General features: G+C 44.6%; 1 protein-coding gene across 1 annotated transcript; it reads left to right on the top strand.

The window, feature by feature from the left end:
* Positions 1–614: 614 nt before the first annotated feature.
* On the top strand, positions 615–27,902 carry mcm3 (minichromosome maintenance complex component 3). Its single transcript, XM_055639067.1, has 11 exons — positions 615–770; positions 3,792–3,904; positions 5,304–5,512; positions 6,521–6,651; positions 11,797–12,035; positions 14,077–14,185; positions 16,328–16,481; positions 17,274–17,405; positions 23,055–23,263; positions 25,187–25,361; positions 27,756–27,902. Exons 1-11 carry the CDS (start codon positions 708–710, stop codon positions 27,884–27,886), a joined length of 1,665 nt encoding a protein of 554 aa, XP_055495042.1. The 5' UTR covers positions 615–707; the 3' UTR covers positions 27,887–27,902.

The following is a 27,902-nucleotide window of genomic DNA, read 5'->3' as shown; positions in this document are numbered from 1 at the left end:
CCACCGTGCAGCTAAAATGCTCACATTTCTTCAAAGCATCAGCATGTGCTTTGGTTGATTGGGGAAATGGGCAAGGAGAAAGCTCGCAGACTGGTCACTGGGCCACCTTCCCCCTTCCTCAGTCGACAGCATCCCACCCTCAGTGGACGGCGGCGGTCCCCTCCCCTCCTCCTTGGTGGCACCTCTCCCATCTCAGTCGACGGCGGCCCCTCTCCTCCTCAGCCGATAGCGGCGAACTCCCTCCTTAGTGGATGTCTCCCCTCGTCAGTAGACGGCAGCCCCCTCCTCCTCCTTCTCAGTCAACAGCGGTGGCCAAAGCTCCTCTATAATCTTTGGTGGTGGCCCCTCTCCTCCTCTATCAACATGGCGCCCCCTCTCTTTAGTAGACAAGGGTCGGCCTTCCTCAATCAGTGGCCTTACTCCGCAGCACATAGCCCCTGCCCCGCGCAAACCGCCACTCTCGTTTAAAATCAAATAGGCGTCTTTGCTTGACACCAAAGATGCTGGAGGCGCGAGCACCTTTGCTTGACAACGATGGGCGGAATGACGTAGAGGTCCGCCGGCGTACAGATATTAACATACGTGGTGACGTTTCCGCGAGCCCGCCTCTGGCTGGTGGAGGGGATTTTACCCGCCAGATATGTTAATCAGCGGCGACACGTGACCCGACGTTTGGCGCGAAAGAGTGAAGCCGGGAAAGAACAGCCATGGCGGATGAGCCGGCTCTGAGGGAGGCGCAGCGGGAGTACCTGGACTTCCTGGACGATGAGGTGGGCTATGGGGCAAAGGGCGGGCAGAAGGACCTGGATTGCCCTATGGTGAAGGGAGCGGGGTGGAAGCAGAAACAACCGTAATTGGTTGACTGGTGGAGTGTCCCTCCTCGAACAAGGTGCGGATGGCCGATGGGGGAGGGGATCTGGGAGAGGGGAACAGAGGGGAGGGAGGGAGGAATAGGAGGAGGAGGAGGAGGAGGAGGAGGGGGGGGAAAGGGGGAGGGAAGTGGGGAGAGGGGTATGGGGAGAAGAGAGAGAGAGGGGGGGGGGAGCGAGGGGGCTGGGGAGGAGGGGGGGGGGGCTGGAGAGGGGTATGGGGAGGGGAGAGGGGGGATGGGGAAGGGAGAAAAGGGGAGGGGGAGAGAGGGGGATGGGGTGGGGAGAAAGGAAGAGGGGGATGGGGGGGGAGAAGGGGGAGGTAGAGGGGGATGGGGAGGGGGATGGTGGAGGAAGAGAAGGGATAAGGGGTGGGTAGAGAAGGAAGTGAGGGGGGAGAGGGATCTGAATGGGATTATTGATGAATTCTGTGATCAGTTTGAGGGTGGTGTTGGGGATCTTTATGCCAAGGGAACATGGTCAGTGTCCTTACAGTTGTCACACTGTATGCAATGTACACAGCACAGATACAGGCCTTGTAAACCAGCATCTGCAGTTCCTTGTATAAGAAGGAACTGCAAATGCTGGTTTAAACCGAAGACAGACACAAAAAACTGGAGTAACTCAGTGGGACAGGCGCATATCAGGAGAGAAGGAATGGGAGACGTTTCAGGTGGAGACTCGGGTTTGGATCTGAAGAAGGTCCTCGACCTGAAACATCACAAATTCCTTCTCTCCAGAGATGCTGCCTGTCCTGCTGTGTTACTCCAACTTTTTGTGTCTACCTGCAGTTCCTGGTTTAGTCTCCTTTAGCCAACTCCTCCCAACAAAGTAGACAAAAAATGGTGAAGTAAGTCAGCGAGTCAGGCGGCATCTCTGTAAACAAGGAATAGGCCGCGTTTCCGGTCAAGACCTTTCTTCAGACTGGTGTCTAACAACAAGTTGCCAAACTAAGCTGGTCCCATTTGACCCATATCCTTCTAAACCTTTCCCATTCATGAACCTGACCAAGTATCTTCTAAGCATTATAATTTTACCCAGCTGCTACTTCATCTGGCAGCTCATTTCACATACCCATCACCCTCTATGTGAAACAATTGCCTCCCGGGTCCCCTTTAAACTTGCCCCTCTCACTATTAAACTAAATCCTTTAATCTAATGGGCCTGTCCCACTTGGGCGATTTTTCAGGCGACTCAAGTTGCCGGCACTCGCCTGAAATACCGGCGACTGTCAAAGTGGAAATCACACACACGCAGCAAGACACACACACGCAGCCAGACACACACACACAGGCAGGCGGACACACACAGGCAGGCGGACACACAATTCCTTAAGCTGGGTGAGCGCTGTCTGAGTGAAATTCACACTGCAATGCCAAGGTGATATCACGATGAACAGGTAGGTTGGCGCTGTAATTTTAAGACTGCTAAAGCACAGTGTACAGTAACTCCTTTAAAAGAGGGGGGAAGAAGGAGTGGAGACAACTTTAAAGAAGCCAGAGATACACGACTGTGAAGCTCGGTGCACATTAACATTACCGGTCAGTTATCCATGATTCTGAAAGCTACTGCTTACTTTTTTTTCACAATGAGCCAATGGCGGCTTCATTCTAGTCACCGCTAATTTTTCAACATGTTGAAAATTTCATGGCGACCATAATGAGTCCGCGACTAGTTCCCAGAATGTGGGAACTCGTCATGACCATGTAGGCGACTACCTGGCAACCACCTGCGAACATGTGGCGACCGCAGAGTCTCCTGCAGTCGCCTAAAAAGTCACCTGAGTGGGGCAGGCCCATTGGACACTCCACTTATGTTAGAAGAAGCTGTGACCATTCAAAGTATCTATGCAAATACAAACCCTTAAGGGAAACCATTACTCCCATAATGTTTAAGAGACATTTGGACAGGTACATGGATCAACTCAAGAGGGTTTTATTGTCATATGTCCCAGCTGGGACAATGAAATTCTTACTTGCTGCAGCACAACGGAATATGTAAACATAGTATATAACAGGAGAAAACAAGTTCAGTGTGTATATATACGCATGCACACATAATAAATAAACAAATATAGTGCAATAATAATAATAGTCTTGTAGTTCAGAGCTTATTTGTCATTGTGTTTAATAGCTTGATGGCTGTAGGGAAGAAGCTATTTATTGAACCTTGATGTTACAGTTTTCAGGCTCCTATACCTTCTTCCCGAAAGGATAGGTTTAGAGGGTCTGGGCCAAGCACAGTCAGTTAGGTCCAGTGTTGATGGGGGCATGTTGGTCGGTGTGGGCAAATTGCCCGAAGGGCCTGTTTCCATGCTGTATGCCTCCGACTCTAAAACAGACTGTCCAATCTCTCCTTGTAACTGAAGCCCTCCATCCCAGCTACTGCCTTGTGAATGTTTTCTGAAGCCTCTCTAATATAATCACATGCATATCCTTGTCATTAGTCTCTGGTGATAAATGAAGGCCATTCAGACCCTTCGTCTATTCAATTATCATGCCTGTTGGTCAGACCACAACCTAAGGAAAATGGTGGCCACAGCTGCTCGTGTTGTTCTGCCATTCAGTATCCTGGCTGATCTGATCTTGGCCCTGCATTTTCTGCTTGGTTTCCATTTCGCCTATTCTTGCTTGGCGATGAACAATTTTGAAACTACCCTTGGATCAACATCTCAGGTTCTGCCACACGCATCACACCAGTCAGTTAGTAGATGTAGTTGAAAGAGTCCATTACCATCTCTTGATCAGTAATGTGACAAGGTGTGCTTTGGGCATGTGTAGTGATCCTGTCACAGACTTGGAGCAGAAGATGGATGTTGTTTAATGAGGATAAAAATAGTTATTCTGGTTCTCTAAACTACTGCTGAGATTGCGAATTAACTATTGGTTCCACGAATAATTTATCTTTAAAATGTTTTTGCAGCAAGATCAGGGGATCTACCAAAGCAAAGTGAGGGACATGATCAGTGAAAACGTGTACCGCCTTATCGTCAACGTTAATGACCTTCGAAGAAAGAATGAGAAAAGAGCACACCAGTAAGTATCTCGCAACAGTACATATGTTTGTTGGAATCTTACCCTCTCAAAGTCATCATTCTTAACCTAAGAAATTGGCCTTTGCAATCACCTCAGATATAAGGCTAGACTATATGGCAAGTTGGCTGAATAAATTGGGAAATTGCATGAAAGGTATGCTCTTCAATCACTAGAGACTTGTAACAAGCTCAACTGTCTAAAAGTGAACTTTAGGTGTTTTCAAATTCAGAAATGTACAAGCAGGAATTTGATTAAAAGGTAAAGACACTAAAACAATAAAGGATTCCCACGATATAAAGAGTCACAGGGTGATACAGTGTGGAAACGGGCCCATCGGTCCAACTTACCCGCACCGGCCAACATGTCCCAGCTACACTAGTCCCACCTGGCCGCATTTGGTCCATATCACTCAAAATCTGTCCTATTCACGTACCTGTCAAACTGATTTGTAAATGTTGGGATAGTCCCTGCTCTGGCAGCTTGTTCCATACGCCCACCACCCTTTATATGAAAAAGTTACCCTTCAGATTCCTATTAAATCATTTCCCCTCCACCTTGAACCTATGTCCTCTGGTCTTCGATTCACCTCTTCAGGGCAAGAGTCTCTGCATCTACCCAATAGATTTCCCTCATAATCTTATACACCTCTATACGATCACCCCTCATCCTCCTGCGCTCCAAGGAGTAGAGTCCCAGCCTACTCAACCTTTCCCTTTCACTCGCATCCTCTTGTCCTGCAACATTCTCATTAACCTTCTCTCTACCTGTTCCAGCTTGTCAACATACTTCCTATAACACGGTGCCCAGAGCTGAGCACAATATTCTAAATGCCAACGTCTTGTACAACTGCAACATGACCTCCCAACTTCTATACCCAAGGGAAAGATAAGGAAAAGAACAGTGAAGACATCCTTTACAACAAAGGCAGGAGTAGTTATAATGTGAATAGGGGATTCCACGTTTCCTTATCTCATGTAGCGAGAAGCCACTTCAACCTATTGAGTCCTGTGCTGGTTCACAAAATAATACTTTATCCAACTCCTTTTCCACTTGTAACCATCAGGCTAGTCATTACTCAGAACTTCCTTATGTTGTTAGTATGCTGCCCACTGAATATTACATTGACTTATCTGTTGTGTTGCTACAAGTGTGTTTTGGGGCATATGATAATAAATCACACTGTACAATTTTCGCATTCCCATCCCCCCCCCCCCCCCCCCCCCCCCCCCCCTCCATCTTCCTGCAGTCGATCTCAGGACACTCATTCTTTTTTTCCCTGCATCCACTCCCACCGCTACTATCATCTTTACTTTAATGCAAAAACTGGTGTTCCTTTTCAAATTTTAAAAGGTTGATCCTCAAAATAACTGGCTTGCTCTGTCTTATCCTTCCCTCACAGGCTACTGAACAACGCTTTTGAGGAGCTCTTGGCCTTCCAGAGAGCTCTGCAGGACTTTGTTGCCTCCATTGATGCCACATATGCCAAGCAGTTTGAGGACTTCTACATTGGCCTGGAAGGCAGCTTTGGCTCCAAGCATGTCAGCCCACGAACCTTGACCTCGCGTTTCCTCAGCAATATTGTCTGCGTGGAGGGAATCGTAATCAAATGTGAGTCTTTGTTTGTCTTGATGGGACTGTGTGGAGTGCCGTCTGGCTGCCTCATCTAGAAAGATGTTATGTGTCTGTCCGCTGACTTTACAGCCACTACAGAGAAACGGTTCAAAAAATGCTGGAGTAACTAAGAGGGACAGGTATCATCTCTGGAAACAAGGAAGGGTTTCGATCCGAAACATCACCCAGTCCCTTTCTCCAGAGATGCTGCCTGTCCCACTGAGTTACTCTGGCATTTAGTGTCCTTCGGTGTAAACCAACATCTCAAATTCCTTCCTACACAGTAAAGCTGTTCCTTGATTTGCAATCTTCCCTGAATTCACTTCTTGGGTCTCTGCCGTGAAGGGTTTCTTTTAGATGGCGATGGTGCTTGAGTTGAGGCTGCATGGGAGCTGCATGGATCAACTGAGAAAGATTTAGCTTATATTCTGTTAATCTCTGTCTTGCCTTTGATTACCAAGGCTAGCGCTGTCTCGTTGAATATTAGCCATTTTTCATGAAAAGTCAGTCTAATGGCTACACATATATAATTCTAATTTCCTTTAGTTAGGCACAGCTAAATTTCACAGCTATTTCTCCTCTTCTATTTTATCCTGGTCTTTCACTCTGTTGTCACTGCACTTCATTCTACTGACGAGTTGGACTGTTCTCTATGCGCACGTTGCTATTTGTCGTTAATGTCAAGTGTGTTTAATTGTCATATGCTCTGCGACTGGAATAATGCAATTCTTATTTGCTAAAGCTTTACAGGCGCATTAAACACAACAACACAACAAATAAATATGAACGTAGTTATGTTGATGGATAGACGTTTCTTCAGCTTGCAATAAGTCCTTCGGGATGTCAGTGTGGAAATGGGCCCTTCGGCCTAACTTGTCACTTTGCCTGCCTCTGAGTTATAGTACTAAAGCAATTTGAATATTTGAACGCCTTGGTTCAATTGCGCCAGTGTAAATCCCTGTTGGTATTTTTTGTATTTACTGTTATTTCTCTTGGGACTTGTAGGTTCATTGGTACGTCCAAAGATTGTTCGAAGTGTCCACTATTGTCCTGCCACAAAGAAGACTATTGAACGCAAGTACACAGATATGACTTCCCTCGATGCTTTCCCTTCCAGCGCCATCTATCCAACGAAGGTGAGGTTCCTGAGTGGGTTGTCCTGTTTTCTTAACTAAGTGCATAGTTTCCTGAGAATGGTGACATGGGTAGACAGAGTGGTGAAGAAGGTGGTGGTACTAGTTTCATGGTTTCAAGGTCAGTTTATTGTCACATGTACCAATTAAGGTACAGTGAAATTTGAGTTGCCGTACAGCCATACTAAGTGGAAAGCAACTAGACACACAACCACATAAGTTACCATAAACATCCACCACAGTGGATTCCACATTCCTCACTGTGATGGAAGGCAATAAAGTTCAATCCTCTTCATCTTTGTTCCCCTGTGGTCGGGGCAGTCAAACCATCTGCAGTCGGGGCGATCAAAGACCCCGTAGCCGACGATCGAACCCCCCGTCGGGGTGATCGATACTCCTGCCTCGGGGCGGTAGAAAATCTCTCCGCGGCATGGAGCTCCCGAATCGGCTTCCTACCAGAGACCACGGGCTTCACGATGTTGAAGTCCACAGGCCCGGCGGTTGGAGCTTAGATCCCTGGTAAAGGGATCGCAAGCTCCGCGATGTTAAAGTCCCACAGACTCCCGCAGCTTGGAGCGCTGGTCGGTCTCCAGGAAAGGCCGCCAACTCCATGATGTTCAGCTGCGGTGTGGCTGATATATGATACGGGAAAAAATTGCATCTCCGTCGAGGTACAAAAATCCTTCAACCCCCCCCCCCCCCCCCCCCCCCCCCCAACCCGCCACATAAAACAGACCAAGGAACACCAAAACATACTTTTTAACACATAAAAAAAAGGACAGACAGACTGTCGGCGAGGCAGCCGCTGTTGGTGGCGCCACCCTGTGTTTGCTGTTGGACTGTTGAGTTCCACTGTCTGTATAACTCGTTATAACCTACCACGCAGCCAACAATGGACCATTGTGGGCTCCAAATTTACGTGATCAACATTGTTTTTCACTTCCCCCGACTCTCAGTCTAAAGAAGTATCTTGACCCGAAATGTCATCTATTCCTGGTCGGCTGAGTTACTCCAGCTCTTTGAGTCAATCATTGGTGAAGAAGGTGTTCGTCATGCTCGTCTTCTTTGTTCAGGGCATTTGAGTACTTGAGTCAGGACATTATGTAGCAACGGTACATGGTTTTGGTGAGACCACACTTGGGGGGCATTGAGCGCAGTTCTGGATAGTTCTAGCTATAGGATGGTTGCTATTAAACTGGAAAAGGTGCAGAAATATTCACTGGTATAATACTCTGTAGACGGCATACTAACAACATAAGGAATTTCGATTTCCTCTGATGCACAGTCTGAAGAAGGGTCTCGACCCCAAAAGTCACCTACTCCTTTTCTCCAGAGATGCTGTCTGACCCGCAGAGTTGCTCTTTTTCCCTTAACACACCTGTAAAATTCTCTTTGAATTCTCCTTAATCTTAACTGCCAGAGCAATCTCATGCCTGCTTTTTGCTCTCTTGATTTCATTCTTAAGTATTCTCAATTACCTAGACTCCTCCAGGGACATACTTGATCCTCGCTGCATATACCTGGCCCATGTCATTTTCCTGGCAAGAGCTTCGGTTTGCTTCTTCATCCAGGGTGTCTTGCTCCTCCCTGTCTTGCCCTTAGCTCTAATGGAAACATGCATACATTGAACTCTCATTTGGTACACTTATAAAAGCCTCCCACTTTATGGATGTCCCTTTGTCAAATATTATTGAATATTATCAAATGTGATCTTGCCCCAATTTAGAACTTTTAACTTGTGGACAAGTCCTATTCTTTTCCATGACTATTTTAAAGCTAATGAAACAGTGATCATTGGGCCCAAAGTGCTTACCCTTGATGCTTCAGTCATTTGCCACATCCTATTTCGTGACAGTAGATCAAGCTGTGCTCTTCTTTATGTCCTCTTTTTATTGCATGAGGAACTTTCCTATTTGTACTTAATAAATTCCAACCCTTCTCTTCAGGCAATATGGTATTTTCAATCTATATTAGGAAGCTATGATAATAGTCCTATTATTTCTGGCAGCTGTCAGCAATCTCCTAGCACATTTGTTCCCCTGATTCCTGTTGATTCTTTGGCCTGTACTACAATCCCAACAAAGTGATCATTCCATTTTTATTCCATATCTCCATCCGTAAAGCCTCACTGGAGAATCCCCCAGTAATGTAATCGGGGACTACTTCCATGACGTTTTCCTTAATAAAGCAAATTCCCCTCTCCTCTTAGCCCCATCTCTAACTTGCCGTTAGCACCTGTACCCTTGAACATTAAGCTGCCAACCTTTCCCTTCCCTTGGCCAGGCTTCTGGAATGGCTATAACGTCCTTGTCCCATGTACCTTTCCACACCATGATTTCATCTGCCTTGCCTATCGGGTGTCTTGCATTGGAAATAAATGCATTTTAAGCCAGTGTTTTCCTCGCTCTCTGCCATAATCTAATTTAAACCCTTTCTAGTAGCAGTTGCAAACTTGGTCCCTCTGTTTAGAACTAATCCATCCCTTTTGTGCAGTTTAGCTCTGGCCCAGATGTGCTCGCTATGATCTAAAAACATGAACCCCTTCCTCCAACTAGCTCCTCATCCAGGCATTCATCTGTCCCATCTTCCTACTCCTGCCCTCACTGCCACATAGCACTGGGGAGTAATTACCACCCATGATGTTCTGCTCTTTAACTTTGCCTTACTCCCGGTATTTATTTTACAGATCCCCATCAGTTTTCCTATCTACGTAATTTGTGCCAATGTGTACAACAACTTCTGGCTCCCACCCTCCCCCTTGGAAATGTTCTGCAGCCACTCTGGGGAGACATCCTGAGCCCTAGTATCAGGGAGGCAGCACACTACCCAGGAGTTCCATTTGCAACCACAGAATTTTCTCTCTGCCCCCCCGTAACTCAGACCACAGAACAGTACAGCATAAAAACAGGCCCAGAGGATATGCCGAGACCATTGTATGTGACAAATAAACTTGACTTGAGACCAACCCTTATCTGCCTGCACATAATCCATATCCCTCCATTCTCTGCACATCTGGATGCCATTCCAAAAGTCTGTTAAATGTCACTATCATAAATGTCCCCCACCCAGCAGCATGTTCCAGGCACTCGCAATCCTCTGTGTAAAAAATAAAATAAAACCTTCCCCATCACATCTTAACTTTACCCTTCTCACCATAAAGCTATGCCCTCTAGTATTTGGTGGGGGGGGGGGGGGGGGGGGGGGGGGGGGGGGCTCTGCCTGTCTATCCTATCCATGCCTCTCATAATTGTATATACTTCTGTTCAGTCTCCCTGTACTCTGGCATTCCAGAGAAATTGCTAATGAGTCTCCTATTACAGTCATATGCTGTTTTGTGGATATTGATTGAAGGTTAAGTAAGATATTTGACATCATTGCTGTCCAAATATGTGCTTGGATTTTTTACATTCATCTCGACGAATGGGGTTTTGCCTTTAAAGTTTAATTTAAGCATTCACTTCAAACAGAACAGTGCTCACCACTGTGGTATCACCCTGGCTTTCTGTGCTTCCTCTCGAGGACATGAACTGACACTTGCTAACTCAAGTGAGAATGCCTCATCCTGTGTCAGAGCTGACTATAATTTGTAGTTGTTAAAGTTCTTACCATTTCAACTGGGATTTTGCAAGTGTTCTTCTGTGTTTAAATTCCTCCTGATTTAGTTTAGTTTAGAGATACAGTGTGGAAACAATCCCTTCGGCCCACCGAGCCCCTGCCGACTAGCGTTCCCTGCACACTAACACTATCCTACACAAATTTTACAACTTTACCGGGCCAATGAACCTACAAACCTGTATATCTTTGGAGTGGGTAGAAAGCGGAGCCAAATATGGCGTCAACCAGTATGGTGTCACCCGGAGAAAACTGACGCATGTACCGGCGGAGAACATACAAACTCCAGATTCAGATTCAACTTTAATTGTCATTGTCAGTGTACAGCACAGAGACAACGAACTCCATACATACAGCACCCATACTCTGGATCGAACCCAGCTCTCTGGCGCTGTAAAGCAGGAACTTGCCACTGCGCTAGTGTTTCCTCTCTAGATCTCCGAATTCAGTAAACAATATTCCAACCACCAAAGTGCCACCTTCTGTACTCTTAAAGAGGGATTTGTTTCTGTTTGCTGGCTTTGGGCCATTTTGTTTGCATAGGAAATTTTGGTCACAAGCCTACATAGAAGTATTTTTTTTCTCTCCCTACTCTCACGACCTTCCAACAACCAGTAAAACGAGAGCCTGTGGAATGACTGAGCCAATATGGTGTCAGCCTCTCCTTGACCCGGAGCGGAGCTGGGTATTTTGCTTATGTTTGTTGTGGTACAGAGGTTTCCTTGTTTTTTTCAGACATAGAGCAGAATCACATGGAGAGTTTGCTGTTTGTCAGATTACTATAAAAGCCTGATTGTTGTAAGGCTGTTTGTTGGATGTTTTGGTTCACTTTATTATTATTGTTAAATTTACTGAAATATAGTGGAAGAGCTTTGTTTGCATGCTTTCCAGTCAAATCATACTATGCTATGGTACAATCAAACCATACACAAGTATAACAGGTTATGCAAAGAGAAAAATACCAGATTGCAGAATATACTCTAACGGCATTATAGCATTCTGGTTATGGAGGAAATGCAGGTTAAAAAAGGGCTGCAAGAGGTAGGTTGAGAGTTTGGGACTGCACCTCTTGGCTTATGAGAGGACTAGTCTGGCAACTACTAATAAAGTAGTACGGACGGCACTATAGCGCAGCGGTAGTTTCTGCCTTGCAATGTCAGAGACCCGGGTTTGATCCTGACTACCGGTGCTGTCTGTACGTTTGCACGTTCTCCCCATCACCTGCGTGGGATTTCTCCGGTAGCACCTGTTTCCTCCCATACTCTAAAGGCGTACAGGTTTGTAAGTTAATTGACTTTGATAAAACTATAGATTCTCCCTGGTGTGTAGGTTAGTGTTGGTGTGTAGGGATCCCTGGATGACGTGGAATCGATGGGCCGAAGGGCGTGTTTCTGCATTGTATCTCAAAACTAAACTAAACAGCGGGGAAGAAACTGTGCCTGAATCTGGAGCAATGAATTATGAAACATGTTGGATGCAGGTTAAACAACCAGAATAACTTCTGACAGGTAATAATGTCATCCTTCTTACCTCCAGGATGAGGAGAATAACCCCCTTGAGACAGAATTTGGGCTGTCTTTGTACAAAGACCACCAGACCATCACCATACAGGAGATGCCAGAGAAAGCTCCCGCGGGCCAGCTACCTCGCTCAGTGGACATTATCCTGGACAATGACCTTGTGGACGTGGTCAAACCTGGTGACCGAGTGCAGGTCATTGGCACTTACCGCTGCCTGCCTGGCAAGAAAAACGGATACACCTCTGGGACATTCAGGTACAGTAGCATTGCAGACATTGCAACCTTGGGATAAGTTTTTGCCTTCTATCACAGCGAGGAAGAGATGCGCTGTGATGGATGTTTGTGTAAATTGTGTTGTGTCTTGGTTCTTTCTTGTGTGTATGACTGCAGAAACAACATTTCATTTGAAATGTTCATTTCAATTTCAACGAACAAATGACAAATAAAATTGTATTGTGTTGTATTGTATTGTAACCTCGTGCAGTTTACCAATGGTGAGGTGTCTGGTTCTGACCATTTAAAATTCACAACACAGATATGGGCATTTCCCATGGTAGTGGTATCAAATACAAGAAGGCATATGTTCATGGTGAGCAGAAGCAGTTATAAAAGCGATCTGCGGGATACCTTTTTTTTTTAAGTTGATATCTGGAACAGGCCACCAGAGGAGATGGTGGAAAAAAAATACAATCATTACTTTTAAGATGCATGTAAATTGAGAAGCATTTAAACTGAACGCACTTAAACAGGCGTAGCATAAAATGATATGTTCCAAATGAGGGTAGCTGCAGTTAGATTTTTAAATTTTTGTAGCTTCAAGACCTGTTTCTGTGCTGCATAAATGATTCAGAGGTCATTCAGTACAACATGTACAATTTATGACAAATAAATTTGACTTTGACTTTGATGTGCTAACTGAAATTGTACTGTCCAGGTCTGTAGTCCTTTGTATCATTTTTGTCAGCCATACATCCAAATGTTGTTTAAATCTGATGAGGTTTTTTTGCTTCTGTCGTCCTTATAGGCAGTTTTCCAGACCATTACTGATTATTGGATGAAAACCTTCCTATCCTCCGAGTATTTCACCAATTAGTTTGTGTCTAAACCTGTTTTTTAACCAATATGCTTGGGGAGGGGGGGGGGGAAGGGGGGGAAATTAGTGGTAGAGTGGACAGGGAAGAAGGTAATCAAATATTGCAACACGGCCTTGCTCAACTGGGCCATTGGGTTGTGGAATGGCAGATGCCTTTTAATGTATGTAGCTCTGAAAGTAGCAATGCAGATCGAGAGGGTGGGGAAGAAGCTCCTCTGTATGCTTGCCTTCATTGTTCAGGATATTGAATACTAAACTTTGGCCACCATATTGCAACTGTACAATTCATTAATAAGGCTGTATTTGGTGTAATGTGTGTATTGTTCTGGTCGCCCAGCTATAGGAAAGATGTAATTAAACTGGAAGGCGTGCAAAGGTTAAGAGAGCAAGGGTGTCAGAGGTTATGGGGAGGAGGCAGGAGAATGGGGTTGACAGGGAAAAATAGATCAGCCATGATTTAATGGCGCAATAGACTCAATGAGCCGAAAGGCCTAATTCTGCTTCTATGTCTTCTGGTCTAAGAAGGATTTGAGGATGTTACTGGGTCTGAAAGGTTTGAGTGATAAGGAGAGGCTGGATAGGCTCAAGGCTTTTTCACTCGAGCATGGGGTTGAAGGGTGACCTTTTAGAGGTGCATAAAATCATGAGGGACATTAATAAGATGAAGAGCCAGTCTTTTCTCCATGGGTAGGGAAGGTCGAAGGAGAAAAGGATGTAAAATGGACCTGATGGGCAACTGCTTCAATGTTGCATGTATGGAATGAGCTGCTGGAGAAGGTAGTAGAGGCAGGTACAATTACAGCATTGAAAAGACATTTTGGGCAGATATGTGGATAGGAAAGGTTTGGAGAGATATGAGGCAGGCGCAGCCAAGTGTGATTAGCTTGGATCGGCAACTTGATCGACATGGACTAGTTGTCTGAAGTGCCAGTTTCTATGCTGTATGAGTGTAGCTTCTCCATCTGCTGATAGAAATGTACCAGATAGGAAGCTTCTTCTGGTGTCTTACTAGAACAATGCATGGTAAGTTCATGACGAGGATCCCCTGATTATTGGGAGGGAATTCCTCGCTAAGGTGGCTGTCCGTGAGATGAACCTTGCTGTGTTTCTCACTGTTCTGTCAAGAGAATCCTTTGATTAGCAAAGGAGAATGGTATAGTGGTGGTGGAGCCTGTGTAACTGTGAAGGGTTTGATTTCTTCAGAACGATCCTGATTGCCTGCCATGTCAAATTGATGAGCAAGGAGGTGTCCCCCATGTTTTCTGCAGATGACGTGGCCAAAATCAAGAAGTTCAGCAAATCTCATTCAAAGGTAGGAAGAACTGAATGTGATGGTGAAGTGGGTGACGGCTAGCATGTAAACTTGATAATGGCACAATAATACCACAGAGCAAATGCTTTAAACAAAACAGTGTAATTAATGTGTATGAAGGAACTGCAGATGCTGGCTTATACTGAAGATAGACACAAAATGCGGGAGTAACTCAACGGGTCAGGCAGCATCTCTAGAAAAGGAATAGGCAATATTTTGGGTCGGAACCCTTTAGACATCCAATTGATGTTCCTTAAATAAAGAAACATAAATTAACTGGAGTACTGTAATATTCTTGTAATAAAAGTGAACAAATAATTTACCCTTCGAATTACCTTCTATCTTATAGTAATTTGTAGTAATAGTATTACCTTATAGTAATTTGTGAACATTGAGACCGGGATCCTTTCAGTACTAATATTATGCAAGCATCCCACTTAATGGGCACCACATCAATCACTCTAAACTTGAGTGTGGCACGGAGGTGCAGCGGTACAGTTGCTGCCCTACAGCGCCAGTGACCAGGCTTCGATCCTGACTACGGGTGCTGTCCGTAGGGAGATTGTGCATTCGCCCTGTGACCTGCGTGGGTTTTCTGTTGGAGGGATATGGGTTAGATGTAGGCATTTGGAACTGGCTCATTTAAACAACTTGGGTTGAAGGGCCTGTTTCTGTGCTTTATAATGAGGGATGGCTCTAAATGGGGTTACCAGAAAACTTAAGTAAAAAACAAAGCTGAATTTTGTCTGCATTTCCTCACACCCTGCCTCTTGCAAAGATGTTATCCCCAACTCTCAATTACCCCATTACCCTACTGCAATCAGTCCGAAGGAATAGTCTGATCCAAAACATCACCTATCCATTTTCTCCAGATATGCTGCCTGACCTGCTGAGTTATTCCAGCTTTGTGTATCCATATCTCTGCTGAATTATTTTGCAGGTCAAGCAGCAATCGTGGGAATAGTAATAGAGTTAATATTTGAAGACCCATCATGACAACTGGGGAAGTGAGGAAACAGGTGGTGAGTTGCACGGGGGGAAGGGAATGGATAGAAAATAGGAAAGGTCTGATGGCTTGAGACACGGATTGGCATGTTAATATTCTGTTTACGAAGCTGTCTGATCGAGAGATTAATGAGACCGTTTGGAGAGAGAAAGGAAACAAAGGGATACGTCAAGATGCTTCCCAGCTACGTACTGATGTCATCCTCATTAATACAGCTGCCCTGCTTTTTTTCTGTTTGCCAGACCTTGTTGAATACCCTTGAATATTTAGTTCCCAGCGTTAAGACTGCTGCAATGTTCCAGTAATTACTATTGGATTGTACCCGTTTATGATTGCTTGTGCTGTTAATTCGGCTGCCTTTAAATATAGTTTCTTTAAATGTAGCTTTTCATAATGTTAAATATTCTGCCTTCTGTTGTGTTTGGTTCAGCACTTTAGACTTCAGAGATACAGCATGGAAACAGGCCCTTTGGCCCATTGAGTCTGAGCCGACCAGTAATCGCCCCGTGCACTAACACTATCCCACACACTAGGGACAGATTTACCAATGCCAATTAACTTGTAAACCTGTACATCTTTGGAGGGTGGGAGGACACCAGAGTGCGTATAAAAAGTTACAGGGTGAATGTACACACTGTACAGCCAGCACCTGAGATCAGGATCGAACCCGGATCTCTGGCATCTGTACAGCTACACGATGATTCAACTTGTTTTTCCATTTCTATCTTCAATTTCCTGCTTTGTTTCTCTACATCTGACTTTTCCAGTAGCTTTTCAGCTTCTTGCCAAGCTATGATGAGATGCAACTGATCCACCTTGAACACCGCCTAACTATCCCTCGACGGACTTGGTCTAACATCTTGGGATGGAAATATCATTCTGGGGATGGGCATTGAACGATACTGGACGCAGTTTGTGTTGGTGTATACTGCCTCATATACATTGGCTTTTGATGGCAATCTTTGTACCAGTGGGAGGATTATCAGTGCCGAAGCCTCAATAAAAGTTGACATTGGGGTAAAGCTTCTTGTAAACTTTTGGATTTTAGATTGTTATCTTGTACTTATTGCTGTCATCTTTCTCCTATTGTGGATTTTGTTCCTGCATCAGTCACCAAGCTCTCTGCTCTGTTCCAGGACATCTTTGATCAACTAGCCAGGTCCCTGGCCCCTAGTATTCATGGACATGAGTACATCAAGAAGGCTATTCTCTGCCTGCTGCTGGGTGGCTCAGAAAAACACTTGGAGAATGGAAGCCGAATTCGCGGTGATATCAATGTCCTATTAATAGGTACGGTGTACAAGGTGTATTAGTATTTTTGGACATGCTTCAGTTTAATCTTGACCAATCTGAAATTGGCTCCTGTAGTTCATTTCTCTTATTTCTTACCCTGCTTCCAGTAGGGTCATTGGAAGCACTTTTTTAAATGAGGGAGTTTCCCAATAAGTTCAAGTTTATTATTATTATCGCATGATCAGTGAAAACCTTTATTTTGTATGTTTTACAGCAAGACCAGATATACCAGACATGGATGCAATCAGTGCAAAACTCAAGTACAATAGGTAGAGCAAAGAGAAAGATACAGAGTGCGGAATATAATTCTTGGTGTTGTAGCGCATTGTCGCACACCAGTTCCTTGGACAATAGGGCTGTTGGAGGGGGGTGAATAATGCTAAATATGGCACCCAATGCTGTAAGATAAAGGAGTCAACTTGCCAGGGACTTTGTACCTTCTGACTCCTGCAGCCACTCTACACCACCAATGCTAGAAGCCTGAAGTAAAACAGGTCAGGCAAGATGTCCACAGGAGGTAAAGACTTAATTAAAATCAGCGATCCTTGAAATATAGCCTCTGTTGCATGTAAATGGAATGGATGACTGGTTTCAATACCTCCATTGTGATTCCAGACATGGTGGGTAACTGCGTGTCTGTGCCCTGAAAGCAAATGGTTTTTGTGGGCGTCTCTGTGTTTGTCTTCAGGCGCCTAAATGTTACATAAGCGGTATATTAGCTTTCTTGCTATAGGTAGTGCTGCGTCTTTCAGTTGGTACATTTGCTATCCCGTGCTTTCCTTCTGTTAGGTGACCCGTCGGTGGCAAAGTCACAGCTCCTGCGCTATGTGCTCTTCAGTGCTCCGCGAGCTATCCCCACCACTGGCCGAGGCTCCACCGGGGTGGGCTTGACTGCAGCAGTCACCACCGACCAAGAAACTGGTAAGTTGCTCTTTGATCCGCGCACTGATGTACTCTGAGGCGATGGTGAGGGTGCAAGTGTTAAATGGGCAGAAGTGCAAGGTTGGACAGCGTGTAGGAAGGAACTGCAGGTGTTGGTTTATTCTGAAGATGGTCACAAAGTGCTGGAGTAACTCAGTGGGTCAGACGGCATCTCCGGAGAAAAAGGATTGGTAACAGGAAAGGTCACCCGTCCTTTTTCTGCGGAGACACTGCCTGACCCGCTGAGTTACTCCAGCACTTTGTGTCCATGCGTGTCTATCTGTTGGACAGAGTGGATTGAAGAATGGTTGGGGCCTGCATGGAGGCTAAAGGACATCCAAGTCGAGGGAGCTTTGGAACAGAACAGGCCATCTAGGCTCAGTAGACTGTTCTGCCATTCCTGGCCAAGTAATCTTGCCTTTATCAAACATCAACATTCCTCCACAAAGTGCTGGGGTAACACTGCATCTAAAATTCAGGGTTTTTTTTGCCCCAAACTGTTATATCTTAATCATAGCACGCGTACTCCCGTGTTTTTTGAATATCCACTGCTTTTACTATTTAGAATATGGTATACAGGTCCACCACCAATTTTCCATCAACTGACAAAATTACGAGACCGCATTTGAATTCCCCGCCCCAGAAGACCCCCTGAAAATGCTCACTCTTATCCATGCTAAGGTTGATGGTGAGCACCCATCGACCTTCGTCGGCCTGGTAAAACGGATAATACGGATAGAAACATAGTAGGTGGGTGCAGGAGTAGGTCGTTCGGCCCTTCGTGCCAGCACTGCCATTCAATATGATCATGGCTGATCATCCAAAATCAGTACTCCATTCCTGCTTTCTCCTGATATTCTGATTCTGTTCGCCCTAAGAGCTATATCTAACTCTCATGAAAACATCTAGTTAATTGGCCTCCACTGCCTTCTGTGGCAGAGAATTCCACAGATTCACAACTCACTGGGTGAAAATATTTTTCCTCATCTTACTCCTTATTCTTAAACTGTGACCCCTGGCTCTGGACTCCAGAAGGCTCTGAAACCAAGAGTGACAGAAAATTGGTGGTGGACCTATTTGTCCAAAGTGGATGGTGACTTTTATTTGCCTGTTTTGAAATGTCTGTTACAATTTTGACAATCCCTTTGTGATTTTATGTGGTTAACCACATTACTAAAATCTTTGTTATTGGTAGAGTCAAAGGTGTGGCTGTATCCCATAATCTGTACCCCGTCTCATCCTGCTGGGTAACTGTCCACTATTCCTGATGTCTTCTCCAGATCAACCAGTTTTGTAGCAAGACCATCTCCTGAGATTTAAATTTGGACATTGGTCTTCCATGTACACGTCTGAGTCTTGATTGAAATTTATTCAGCTGTATTAATGCTAAGTTCAGTGTAGATATTGTCCCTGTGTTCTATTGGAGGAGTTTCACTTCAGATTACACTGAAAAATGACCCAGAACCTGCGTCTATTTATTTGGGTCTTAGCCTGCGGTGTTTATTTCTGCCACACAAGGGCGCATTGTGCCCAGTTATTTAGTAGCACTAAATTGAACTGCAATGCTTTGTATGTTGATTCAGTCTGTAACTGTATGGAACTTCTGTATCCAGCACACTGGGGTTGCAGTGAAAGCAACATTGCAGGATTTTAAAGGCCAGCTACACTTCTGAGGGAGGATTATTTAAACTGAAAGTTACAATTTGTAAAAAAAAACGGTGGTGAACGGTGGCTTTGCTGGTATAACCGACAGTCAGAACGGTATGCAGTCAGAAACTTTTTTCCCCGGGTGGAAATGTCATGGACGAGAGTGTGAGAGGGACAAAGTTTAAAGGAGACGTGGGTAACAAGTTTTACACAGCCAGTGGTGGTGCCTGGAATGCTCTGTCAGAGGTGGTGGAGGCAGGTACAATAGGGGCGTTTAAGGAAGTTTTAAATGGGTGCAGGGAATGGGGGGGGTTGTGAATCGCGTTCAGGCAGAGGAGATTGGTTTAATGTGGTGTCATGCTTGGCACAGGCATTGTGGGCCGAAGGGTTTGTTCCTGTGCTGTACTGTTCGATGTTCTATTAGGAGAGTAGTCCCACCATCTGGTCAATCGAGTCAGAATCGCAACATGACAGACTCCTGCATCACATCTCTGAGTATGTTCTGTCCCCCCAGTGGCACTAAGGTGACAGTGCAGCTTTGTGCAGGTTGAAGGGAGTAACCCTGGGAGCCTACAACATTGACTCCTCCAACCCCCATGGATCAGGTCAAGTACATCCAGGAAGCACTGCAGTGGTTCGAGAAGGCAGCTCACCGCTGCCTTTTCAATCAAATCAATCCATTTTGGTTTGCGTGTCACGTGTACTGACGTACAATTAAAAGCTTTTGTTGCGTGCTATCCAGTTAGCAGAAAGACTGATTACAATCGAGCCATACAATTTACAGTACAAGGGAATAACGTTTAGTGCAGGGTAAACCCTGAATGAATTTTAAAAAGAAGGAAGCTGGTGATACGATGGTGGGCCTGCTGTGCTCGAGCCTTGCCCTGTGGCAGAGGAATGGAGGCAGGGTACAGCCGCAGTCTCAGCTGAGCCAAGCGTACTATTTATAGCAAGCCCACTTCCTCCCTAGTGCATTCCACAAGTATTATTATTAGAGCCAGGATTTTGCCATAAATGCCATGTGCCTTTTCATGCCTTTTTTGATGATTTCAGGAAGATAATGACTTTTTTACGATTGAGTGCCTAAATCAGCCTTTTTTTTTGTCATTTTAACGTCTTACAAGAAAATTTACACCACCGAGGCGAAACCCGGTGTAAGTGGGTGTTAAGTGGTGATTGGAGAGGGATGTGTGGGAAAGGGTCCTGTCTTCGCAGACTGGAGTCATGCTTTAACTAGGTGTTGTGGTGATTGGGGAGGAGTAGTTGGGGAAGGGTCCAGTCTTTTCAAACTGGAGTCAAGCTGTGAGTAGGTGTGAAATGCTGATTGGGGATGGTGTGGGGGTACCAGGGTTAAGTTTCTGTATATCGAACCTGCAGTAGATCTCGTTCAGGTCGATGGTCAGCTGACGATTGTCCAAGGAGCGGGGTGGTTTTCCTCTTGTAGCTTGTGATTTCTTGCAAGCCCTTTCACACTGAAGAAGAGTAATTTGCTGAGAGCTTGCTCCTCAACTTCTCAGAGTACCTTTCCTTGGCAGCTCTGATTCCCCTTCTCAGCTTGTATTTGTCCTGCCTGTAGAGGTCTGCATCCCCGCTCCTGTAAGATCTACCTCTGCAAGCGTCAAAATGCCTAAAGTCAAGTCAACACCTTGTAAAAAAAACTGAACGATTTGTTGAGAGTGTACGGGAGTGATATATTCTCTACAGACAACTGTATGCTGTTTTGCAAAGCATGTGAGAAGGCAGTGAATCATGAGAAGAAATATTTAGTCTCCCAGCATGTACAGACAACTAAACACAAGTCAGCGGCAGAGAAATTGAAGGTAGGAAATACGCAAGCTTGTCTCCTCACATTTACTGCTAGCTCCATAGTTTTCAAGTGATCTGTGCAATGCATTCATTGATGCTGGAATTCCACTGGAAATTGGAAAACAAATCTCTGAGGTTTTTTAGGGAAATACACAGAGGAACATATACCAAACGAGTCATCATTACGGAAACATTATGTTGACAGCAACTTCAACATTGTTGTGCAGAAAATTAGAGATGAAGTTGCATGCAACAAAATATGGATCTCAATAGATGAGACAACTGATGCTGTGGGGAGATATGTTGCAAATGTGATCATTGGTACACTGGAGGCAGGTCAACCATCAAAGGAGTATTTCTTGACATTGGAAGAATTGGAGAAGTCAAATAGCTCAACTATTGCTCAGTTGTTTACATCTTCACTTGCTGTATTTTGTACTTAAAGTTCCTGGTGATGTAGGTAAAGACATACAAGGAAAATGTGAGAGGGTGATTTTAGCTAACAAAGATCTTGAAGAAATACAAAACATAGCTAAAGGTAGTTATAGTGCACAAGATATTGACATGAATGTAGAGTTTGTAGCTTGTTTCAGGTATGCACCAGTGACCTCAGCTGGGGTAGAAATAAGTTTTTCACAACTGTAGCATATTGTGTCTGACAGACGGCATAGTTTAACACCAGATAATTTGAAAAAATGCAGGTAGTTATGTGCAACCAGGTAACTTTGATCATTTAATGTAGTATACCTTTATAATTATCATTTTTAACCATATTTTGGTGGTGGAAATAGATGCCTTTGCCTTTTTTGTCAATAAATTCCCTTTTCCTGCCTTTTTTGTAATATTATGATGTCTTTTTGCCTGCCTATTTCAGAGATTTTTAGCGCCTAAACATCCTGGCTCTAGTTATTATTTATAAGGTAGTTATTATTTTTAAAATCTATCCTGACTCTCCATTTTGTTGACACTTTGGCCACATTTACAGGAAAGAACTGCAGTAGTCGGCTATTCGGCCCTTCGAGCCAGCACTGTCATTCATAGAAACATAGAAAATAGGTGCAGGAGGTGGCCATTCGGCCCTTCGAGCCTGCACCGCCATTCAATATGGTCATGGCTGATCATCCAACTCAGTATCCCGTACCTGCCTTCTCTCCATAAAAATATTTTAAATAAACTCAGCCTGCGATTTTTACCGAAGCCAAATTAACCGCATTGGAGGAAACCGGAGCACCCGGAGAAAACCCATGAGGTCAAGGGGAGAACATGTAAACTCCGTACAGACAGCATCCGTAGTCAGGATCGAACCCGGGACTCTGGCGCTGTGAGGCAGCAACTCTACCCGCTGTGCCACCGTGCTGCCCCTTGATCAATGTGATCATGGCTAATCATCCACAATCAGTACCCCGTTCCTGCCTTCTTCCCATATCCCTTGATTCCGCTAGTTCTAAGTGCTCTATCTAACTCTCTTTTGAATGCATCAAGTGTATTGACCACCACTGCCTTCTGAGGCAGAGAATTCCACAAATTCACAACTCTCTGGGTGAAAAAGTTTTTCCTCATCTCAGTTCTAAATGGCCTACCCCTTATTCTTAAACTGTGGCCCCTGGTTCTGGACTCTCCCAACATCGGGAACATGTTTCCTGCATCTTACATGTCCAATCCCTTAATAATTTAATATGGTTCTATAACATATCCTCTCATCCTTCTAAAATCTAGTGAATGCGAGGCCTGTAGCTCTATTCTTTCATCATATGACAGTCCCGCCAGAACAGCAGAAACCTGTAAGTCAGCAGGTCAGACAGCATCTCTGGAGAAAAGGAAGAGGTGACATTTCGGGTTGAGACCCTTTTTCAGACCGACTTCGAACCGAAGCGTCACCTATTCCTTTTCTCCAGAGATGCTGTCTGACCCGCTGACTTACTCCAGCTTTTTGTATCTATATTAAGGTTTAAACCAACATCTGCTGTTCCTGCCTACACACTACTTATTTTGTCTAATCCCTTTGTAGGTTGTGGAAAGACTGGCATTATTTGCCCCAATTAAAGAGTGTTGGAGTGTATTATTAATTGTGATTTATAACGTGTTCGTGGGTGGTTGAGTTCTGCTTTTTCTTGCTCGGTGATTTGCTCACCATCCTCTCTGGTCCGTGTGTTGTTGGGACGTGAATTGCTGGTAACTGTTCTTGTCTTCTCCCAGGTGAGCGACGTCTCGAGGCAGGCGCCATGGTTTTAGCTGACCGAGGTGTCGTCTGCATAGACGAATTTGATAAGATGTCTGACCTGGATCGTACCGCCATCCATGAAGTGATGGAGCAGGGGCGTGTGACCATCGCTAAAGCTGGCATTCATGCCAGACTCAATGCCAGGTGCAGTGTGCTGGCTGCAGCTAACCCTGTCTATGGAAAGGTGAGGGCGAGTGGTGTGACCAGTGGGTTGGAGCGAATCAATCCCACTTTTACTTTAGTTCAGAAATACAGTGTAGAAATTCCCTTCTGCCCATTGAGTCCATGCCAACCAGTGATCGCCTCTTACATTAACACTGTCCTACACACCAGGGACAATTTGCAATCTTTATCAAAGCCAACCAACCTTCAAACCTGTACATGTTTGCAGTGTGAGAGGAAACTGGAGCACCCGGAGAAAAACCACGCAGACAAGGGGAGAACGTACAAACCCCATGCAGACAGGAGCCACTTATGTTGCTGTTCAAGTTCATTTGTTCATCAATTAGAATATCTAATTGTTTTGTCCGTTTTTCATTGTAATACTTAATGTAGCGATTCAGCGTGGAATCAATCCCTTTGGCTCAGAGTCCGCACCAACAAGCGATCAACCCCATATGCCAGCCCTAACCTACACACTAGGGACAATTTACAAATGTTACCAAAGCCAATTAATCTATAAACCTGTAGGTTGGAGCTTGGGAGGAAATTGGAGCACCCAGAGAAATGGATGCTCCAAGTCACAGGGAGAATGTACAAACTCTACACATACAGCACCCGTAGTTGGAAAGTAGCAACTCTACTGCTACGCCACCTTGCCTCCCAAATTATTGCAGCCCAGATACTCTCACTATTACAGTCCAGATACTCTCACTACAGATACAACATCTTTCTGCAAAGAGTGTGTTAAGATGTCTGCCTTGTCACTGGTTGGGTGTTGCATGGAGTGACTGGAGGATGCTGTAATTTTACCTTCTGCTTCATGTGTGATTAACTGTGATGCCAGTTGCAATGTTCAAGTGTACCTTATGTTGTGGTATTTGAGGCCTGTGGGCAAAACATAGAGAATAAGCTGAAATTGTTAATTTATGTAGCTTTGGATAATTATATTTGCATAGCTATTGCGGGTAGTTTTTCCCCTTTTTTGTTCGATTAAAGATTGCATTGTTGGTATATTTCCACAACACAAATGTTGCAGAACTAGATTAATCACTCATCGTGTTGATAGTGAGCAGGAAGCTTGCTGAAATAGTTTGCTGTGGCCTCTGCCCAGTAGCTTTGGGTTCCGGTAGAGAGCATGGCAGGGAAGTATTTCTCTACAGAAGTAGTGAGGCTGCTGCTATTCTGTCATGAGCCAGTTTCTCTTTTTCCTGGAGATACAAGAAACTGGAACCCAAAGATGCTGGAATCTTGAGGAAAAATGCTAAATAGACTATAGATGCAGGAGTAGGCCAATTTGGCCCTTCGAGCCAGCACCGCCATTCACAGTGATCCACAATCAATACCCCGTTCCTACCTTCTCCCTATATCCCCTGACTCCACTATCTTTAAGAGCTCTATCTAACTATCACATGAAAGCATCCAGAGAATTGACCTCCACTGCCTTCTGAGGCAGAGAATTATACAGATTCACAACCCTCTTGTGTGAAAATGTTTTTTCCTCATCTCTGTTCTAAATGGTTTACCCCTTCTTCTTAAACTGTGGCTCCTGGTTCTGGACTCCCCCAACATCGGGAACATATTTCCTGCCTCTAGCGTGTCCAACCCCTTAATAATCTTGTGTTTCAAAAAGATATTCCCCTTTTTGTTCGATTAAAGATTGCATTGTTGATATGTTTCAACTTTATTTAACTTAAATAGATAAAGTGCTTGAGGAACTCAATGGGTCAGGCAGCATCTGTTAAGGGAACAGACAGATGACATTTTGGTTCAGGACCCTTGTTCAGACCCTGAACAGATGCTGCCTGACCCGCTGAGTTCCTCCAGCACTATTGCGTTTTGCCCGCTTTTTTTACCTCTATTGTGGTAGACTTGCGTTGGTGTTTGCTTGTTCTAGTGGGGAGACATTCTCTTTCAGTTGAATTCTTTCTCCTTTTCTCTCTCCCAGTACAACCAATATAAAACCCCAATGGAGAATATTGGCCTGCAGGATTCGCTGTTGTCCCGTTTTGACCTACTATTCATCATGCTGGACCAGATGGACCCAGAGCAAGACCGAGCAGTTTCTGAACACGTGCTGCGAATGCACAGATACAGAGGTGCAGGCGAGCAGGATGGCGATGGTAAGTTCTCAAACCTGAAGGGTAGAATTGTGTGTCCATGATTGGGGATGAAGCGTTCACAGCTCTATATTACCCATTCCATCTGTCAATAATACATACATGAGCATGGCCTTCATCCCCTCAACCCTGCGCTGCCTTTTCATAAAATCATAACTGGTTTTATTGTAGCCATCTTTGCCCGCTGCCCATTCTAGTGACCTTTCAGGTGGTGAATCTGTAGAATTCATTGCCACAGGTGGCTGTGGTGGCCGAGTCAATGGATATTTTATTAGGTGGAGATTGAAAAATTCTTGTGTTGGTAGTGAACTGCAGGTGCTGGTTTAAAACGAAGATAGGCACAAAATGCTGGAGTAACTCAGCGGGACAGGCAGCATCTCTAGAGATTCTCTCCATTCCTTCTCTCCAGATATGCAGCCTGTCCCGCCGAGTTATTCCAACATTTTGTGTCTATCTTTGAAAGGGTGTCAGGGGCTATCGGAAAAAGACAGGCGAATGGGGTTAAGAGGGAAAGATGAACATGATTGAATTTTTGAGTTAGTGATGGATGTGATCAGCAAAAGTAGGCCAGCACATGTTGTCTACATGGCTTTTAGTAAGGCATTTGGTAAAATCTCCCATGGTAGACTTAATACAGAGGATTAAAATGTAAGCGATCCAGGGCGACTTGATTGTCTGGATTCAAAATTGGCACACAACTTGGACATAAATATATATAATATAGATGAGTTGGTTTGCAAGTATGCAGATGACATCAGTGGAGCTTCCAGCAATGAGGAAGGCTATCAATAGACACATGATTTAGCTGAGATACAGATGTGGGAGGACAAATGTCAGCTGGAATTTACTCCACACAAGGGTGAGGTGTTGCACTTTGTGTAGATCAGTGTCACTCATGTTAGGAGTTGTGCTTTTGCAGTTACACCCACTAGCTTTACAGTAACCCACCCTGCCTTGTTCCCGCATTATTATAAAAACGTACTAGCGTGAAGTTACCTGTGCTATGTCGTTAATAAAGTCTTTGGACCTTTATTATGGTGTTAGGCTTCAGTTATTTGGACAGCCGCAACACAACACTTTGGGGTGTTGAATGTTGAGGGAAAGTAAGCAGTTAATAACAAGACAGTTAACAGCATTAATAGACGGAGGGATCCAAGTCTGCAGCTCCCTGAAAGTAACAACATGAATGGATAGGGAGTAAATAATCTATTGCCTTAATAGATCAAGGCATTGCATAGGAAGTCATATTATACAGCTTTATAAAACTTTGGTTAGGCCGCATTTGGAGTATTATTTGCAGTTCTGTTCAACCCATTTCAGAAAGGATATGGTGGCATTTTAGAGGGTGCAGAAGAGGTTCATCAGAATACAGCCTGGATTAGAGGGTTTTGGCTATTAGGAAAGGTTGGACAAACTAGGATTGTTTTATCTGGTGCATCGGTGACTGAAGGGGGGAACTATTAGAAGTTTTGTTTAAATTAAGTGAGGCATGGATAGGGTACGCACTCAGAATCGCTTTCCCAGGATGGGAATGTCAAAGGTTAGAGGGTATAGAGATCAGAGGGCGAAAGGTTAAAGGAGATGTGCAGGGCAAGTTCTTTACACAGAGATTGGTGGGTGTCTGGAACACGCTGCCTGTGGTGTTTAAGAGGCTTTTAGATATACAATGGATATGTGGGGTGGTGGGGGGGGGGGGATATGGATCAAGTGCAGGAAGAGGAGATTAACATAGTTGAGAGCCAAAGCTCCTATTCCTGTGAATTACTGTTCTATGGAAAAACACAATCAAACTTTACTCAAGTACAATAGGTAACTCAACAAGAGTGTAGAAAATAGTATTATAGCTACAGTGAGTGCAGATTGAAAGAAAGATCAATGAGATTGATTGGAATTTCGGGACTACCCACTTGTCTTATGGGAGGATCATTCAGTAGTTTGATAACTACCTGTCGCTCCTGAATCCCTCTCCCGTTTTTAACTTTTTGCTGGCTTCTTGCACTGATGTGTCAACAGCAACTGCATTACAGCATTTACACTGAACACATTACAGTTCTCGGATGTCAACATTGATGATCTGTATTGGTCTCTAGCATTTCTGTGGGGTTTTTTTTAAATCTGTAGTGTCTGGTCCTGATGAAAAGTCATCAATCAGTAAAATAACTTCTTTCTTTCTGTACAGATACTGCCTGACCTACTGGGTATATCTAGAATTTTTTTTTACAGACTTCCTAGTGTCTACAGTATTTAGTTTTCTGCCTATCAGTCACTGTGTCAGCTGGAGCGGGTGTGTGGACATTTTTTTGTGGGCTATGTGGAATTGTTTGGTATTGGTAGTTTTAGGACCTAAAAGTTCTGTTCTTAGCACTGCTGATCAGCAAATGTAATATCTGCTTTTAGCCTTGCCCCTGGGCAGTGCTGTTGACGTCCTGGCCACGGAGGATCCCGACGCCTTGCAGGATGAGGAACAGGAGCTCCAGATTTATGAAAAGCACGACAATCTTCTTCATGGAGCCAGGAGACGAAAGTAAGTCAGGCCATTTGCAC

The sequence above is a fragment of the Leucoraja erinacea genome, chromosome 8, assembly GCF_028641065.1.
Source record: "Leucoraja erinacea ecotype New England chromosome 8, Leri_hhj_1, whole genome shotgun sequence".
NCBI lineage: Eukaryota > Metazoa > Chordata > Chondrichthyes > Rajiformes > Rajidae > Leucoraja > Leucoraja erinaceus.
This window is presented reverse-complemented; position numbering and strand designations above follow the sequence as displayed.

Coding starts and splice junctions, on each gene's coding strand:
- mcm3 (XM_055639067.1), top strand. CDS start 708: ATGGCGGATGAGCCGGCTCTGAGGGAGGCGCAGCGGGAGTACCTGGAC. Junction 5,513..6,520: donor GGAGGGAATCGTAATCAAAT/GTGAGTCTTTGT, acceptor TGGGACTTGTAG/GTTCATTGGTACGTCCAAAG. Junction 25,362..27,755: donor AGGCGAGCAGGATGGCGATG/GTAAGTTCTCAA, acceptor ATCTGCTTTTAG/CCTTGCCCCTGGGCAGTGCT.